General features: G+C 37.6%; 1 protein-coding gene across 1 annotated transcript; it reads left to right on the top strand.

Annotated features, from left to right (window-relative positions):
- On the top strand, positions 1-3,861 carry s100z (S100 calcium binding protein Z). The gene is made up of 2 exons (XM_034192284.1): positions 1-165; positions 3,698-3,861. Exons 1-2 carry the CDS (start codon positions 25-27, stop codon positions 3,854-3,856), a joined length of 300 nt encoding a protein of 99 aa, XP_034048175.1. The 5' UTR covers positions 1-24; the 3' UTR covers positions 3,857-3,861.
- Positions 3,862-4,866: the final 1,005 nt, after the last annotated feature.

Raw genomic sequence — 4,866 nt, forward strand, 5'->3', positions numbered from 1 at the left:
GCAAATGGAGGTTGTTTCACCAACATGCCAAGCCAGCTGGAGGGCGCGATGGACGCACTGATCTCGGTTTTCTACAACTACTCCGGAAATGATGGAGACAAATACAAACTCAACAAGGGCGAGTTGAAGCAGCTGTTGAACAGTGAGCTGACTGACTTCCTCACGGTAACAAATGCTTTTCATTTACCACATTGTTAACTGAATTTGCAATCAAATTGGAACAGCAGTATTGAATAACTGCTCCCTCTTAAAACTTCACTGAAAATATGAACTTGAATGTTAAATTGAAATCAACTCCTTCCTGCTGTAAAGGCTTTAAGCAGTGGGAGAGATCTTCACATCACATCATCTTCAGGATCGTTAGGCGTCTCTTATCTGCTGCCTCATTTAAAAGTTGGGTTAAAGGATTTAAAAGGAGATTTATGATCAAACTTGTAAAAACATACCTCTCAAACTACCAGTGGAGTTGTTTGAATGTAAAGTATATCAGTGGTAGTAAATCATCAGTGTTGAAATACCTGAATTAAGAAGTTAGTCTAGACTTCTGTACATGTAGTTGCCAAATATTGCATGAATAACACAATTTAAAATGTGAAATACAATATGGGTAAAGATCGTCACATGGTGTGCAACCATTGTGTTAAGTTTCGGTTGAAAACCACAATACAGTGTAGGAGGAGTTAATGGTGTTGTGCTTACAAGACCCGTGGACAGACGGACAGGGTGACCCCCTGTCCTCAAGACCCCAGAATTTTACAGAAGACAAAGAAGGACTAAGAAGTGAACCTCTGATAGTGCAGCAGATAAGAGAATATTTAGAGCGGAATGGTGATAAAAGCATCAAATTCAGCAGAAATACTCCTCAGACATTCGTCTTTTGAAAAAAAATGATTGGCCACTTGAATTTTCAGTTAGCATTCAGGTAGGGGTCAATTGAAGAATTACACAGGAGTCAAAATTAAAAGATACTCCAATCATATTGAAACCTATGCCACGTTATTTGCCTGATCATAAAGATTCCAAAAAGTTATAGTTTGGACTATCTGTGACTGAATTCTATGGAGTTATGGGATAAAAACAGCAAGAATGGTGACAAAGGTCAGTGTCGGTTTGTACAGGGGTCAAAAGTTAAAGTTGCTCCAATTTCAGTAAAACGTGATGCAAATTACTAGTTGAGTTAACACGGTTTTAAAAAGGAATAGTTTGGACCATGTATCATCCTTACTTATCACGTTACGGGGTAACATATGTCACATGTCATAGAATCCAATAGACATAGACATTGTTTGACCTTTACTTTGGAGACCAAATATTCAACAGAATCATAACTATTCCATTTATTAATCCTATTAGCTCAACCAATAATTTGCATCACTTTTTACCAAAATTGGAGCAACTTTAACTTTTGACCCCTGTACAAAATGAAACTGACCTTTGTCATCATTCTTGCTGTTTTTAATCCCGTAACTCCATAGAATTCAGTCACAGATAGTCCAAACTATACCTTTTTGGAATCTTTATGATCAGGCAAATAATGTGGAATATTTTTCAATATGATTGGAGCATCTTTTAATTTTGACCTCTGTGTAATTCTTCAATTGACCCCGACCTGACCACCGATTGAAAAGTCAAGTGGCCAATCATTTTTTTTCAAAAGAGGAGTGTCTAAGGAGTATTTCTGCTGAATTTGATGCTTTTATCACCATTTGCATGATTGTTTCAGTTATCTGCTTCACTATGATGGCTTCATGTATCATTTTTCGTTGTACTTGTCCTTCCTCCTGTGGACTGGAGCCTCTGGTACTCACACACATCATCATCACTGGCCCATATCGGCTCCAAATATAGACACCGCAGTGACATCATCACAACCTCCTGGTCTACACTCACCTCTAAGAATAGACGTCACAGCATCCGCAGAGTGAATCTCCAGACAGCTGAGGAACTGAGCAACAAGGAGCTCTGGAATCATTGGCCTGAATTTTCATGACCTTTCATTTTTGTAGTGCATCCAGCAAGTATTCACAGCGCTTCTACATTTTGTTATGTTACAGCCTTATTCCAAAATGGTAAAAATTTGGGGTTTTTTTCCCTCCCAAAATTCTACCAAACACACCATGACATGAAAAAAAGTTTTTTTTAATATTTGTTTTAATTTGTTTATATATATATATATATATATATATATATATATATATATATATATATATATATATATATACCTCTGACCATCAGGTTCTTGGTCACCTCCCTGATTAAGGTCCTTCTCCCCCGATCGCTCAGTTTAGACGGGCCTCCAGCTCTAGAAAGAGTCCTGGTGGATCTGAACTTCTTCCATTTACAGATGATTGAGGCCACTGTGCTCATTGGGACCTTCAAAGCAGCAGAAATGTTTCTGTTCCCTTCCTCAGATTTGTGCCTCCAGACAATCCTGTCTCAGACGTCTGCAGACAATTCCTTTGACTTCATGCTTGGTTTGTGCTCTGACTGTCAACTGTGGGACCTTATATGTAGACAGGTGTGTGTCTTTCCAAATCATGTCCAATCAACTGAATTTACCCCAGGTGGACTCCAGTTAAGCTGTAGAAACATCTCAAGGATGATCAGTGGAAATAGGACTCAAGCAGGTCATTTAGTTAGTGTCACTTTGAGCAGCTGGGATGAGTTTATCAGTGAAATCACCTGCTGGAGTCAGTGGATGCAAAAAAAAAAAAACCTTCTTGGCTCTTTCTGGAATACTTTGGACACCACTGATTTAAAGTTTCCAGTGTGCTTAACCTGCATGTCTTTGGATGTGGGAGGGAACAGAGCACCCAGACAGAACCCACACAAACTCCAGGAGAACATACAAACTGCACATGGAAGGCCACAGGTGGGAATTGATCCTGTGACCTTCTTGCTGGGAAGCAACAGTGCTAACCACTATTCCACCGTGCCGCCCTGCTGTAGTTTACTTTTAACCTGTGTTATCATACCTTTGATTCTTTTGACCCCAAATCATTAAATTACCAAGAGAGAAAACATTATTATTATTATTATTTGATGCTGGTGTATGTCATTAAAACCTTTTCCAATATGATCAGCGCAACAACACGAAGGCATAAAACATAAGCGTATTTTGGGAGTTAATCGTTGGTTCCAGTAACAATGAAAGGTGTCAGAGAGATGTTGGGTTCCCAGCACATGCGTCATATTGCGCTGTGTAATGGTTTGGGGCACTTCATCATGACATCATTCATACCATTTGATGACAAATGATTGACTGATTGATAACAGCTGTCTAAGCCTGTTTGCTATAGAGAAAGTTGGAAAACTATATTTTGTGATGAGCCTGGCATTGACGTTTGTCTGATCTGCTTTAAATGTCAAACATCTGGAGACACTCACTCAAAACACATACAACCCAAGTTTGGTGAAAATCTGCTCCATGTTATTTTGCACACAGTTATTCATTAGTGATAATCATGTCCTGTCCTATTTTACTGCCACAGAGTATATTTAAAGGAGGTCTGCAGCATCACTTACCAGCTGGATGGGTTTTTCTTCCATCACAATCTAATTGTAGGAAAACTTGTTTCCTTTGTTAACTTGTTAACTTGTTTCCATTGTGATCTTCTCTATGATAAAAGAGACAAACTGTGTTTTGTCAAACAGAGTGCTTGTTTTCATTGCAAATGCTGTTTTGTCTTTTCTGCAGTCCCAGAAGGACCCGCTGCTAGTGGAGAAAATTATGAAGGATCTGGATTCGAACAAAGACAACGAGGTGGACTTCAATGAGTTTGTTGTGTTGGTCGCTGCTCTGACGGTGGCCTGCAATGACTTCTTCCAAGGGCAGCAGAAAGAAAAGAACAAGTAATCATCTGCAGATGACCTCAAACAACCATCTCAACTTCATTCATGTTTACTTTGATGCCCCCCACAGCCCCACCACTCAAGAAAATGACACCTTGATAGTGTGTTAGTGTTTCAGCATGTGTGGCTGTGTGTTTATTGTGTAGCATTGTGCTTTTAATAATTGGTGAACCTAGAACATCTTTGCCACAGTTGCAATAAAATTATGAACAATAATAATAAAACATTTATGCTTTGACTCAGACGTCAGTGGCAGCACACTTTAAAAAGATGCTCTTGTCATCTAAAAAAATTTTTTTTTTTTTCATTTTTCTGTCACTGCAAATGTCAGCTGAAAATGTCCCTTCATGGTCCATTTTAAATGTCAACAATAAAGTATTTTATGCTCACACATTTTCATAGCCTGAGGTTGTGTTGTGTGCAAAATGTTCTGTCCAAGGAAAAAATATTTCTTCTTCTTGCAAAGCTTGAGTTATGGTTCACTCAATAAATCAACTGACTGCTTCCTATTTCTGTAACATGACAGTTGAAGGGGACATGGGTTGGGGGTCTTGCTAAGCTGAAAAAAACACATCGAAAAAGGTGACACACAATATTTAAATGGCACAAAATTTATATTTTTCCATTTAATCCAGTTACTCTGTTATGGGGTAAAGACACACTTTATCAGCAGGGGTGGGACAATGAACCAAAGCAGGGCTGGTGTGATTTTTAAATTGCTGCAAAAAACATGTTTAAATAATCTTCAACAATATTTTTTTTTTACTTTACAAATCAGGACTTAAAACATCACTGAAATATGAAATCTGTACCATTATCTAATGGTACTTGTACATGCTGTATGTGCACCTTTATGTTTTAACATATCAATAAAAATTATAACTAATAATATTATTTGTATAGTCATTTAGAAAAGAGAAATAAATAAAAATAGAAAAAGTCCATTTAAATCAATAAAAGTAGATTTAAATTGAAAAAAATCATGACTTTTTTTTTTTAACTTTTTTTTTTTTT

Source organism: Thalassophryne amazonica, chromosome 17 (assembly GCF_902500255.1).
Source record: "Thalassophryne amazonica chromosome 17, fThaAma1.1, whole genome shotgun sequence".
NCBI classification, from domain to species: domain Eukaryota; kingdom Metazoa; phylum Chordata; class Actinopteri; order Batrachoidiformes; family Batrachoididae; genus Thalassophryne; species Thalassophryne amazonica.

Coding starts and splice junctions, on each gene's coding strand:
- s100z (XM_034192284.1), top strand. CDS start 25: ATGCCAAGCCAGCTGGAGGGCGCGATGGACGCACTGATCTCGGTTTTC. Junction 166..3,697: donor AGCTGACTGACTTCCTCACG/GTAACAAATGCT, acceptor TCTTTTCTGCAG/TCCCAGAAGGACCCGCTGCT.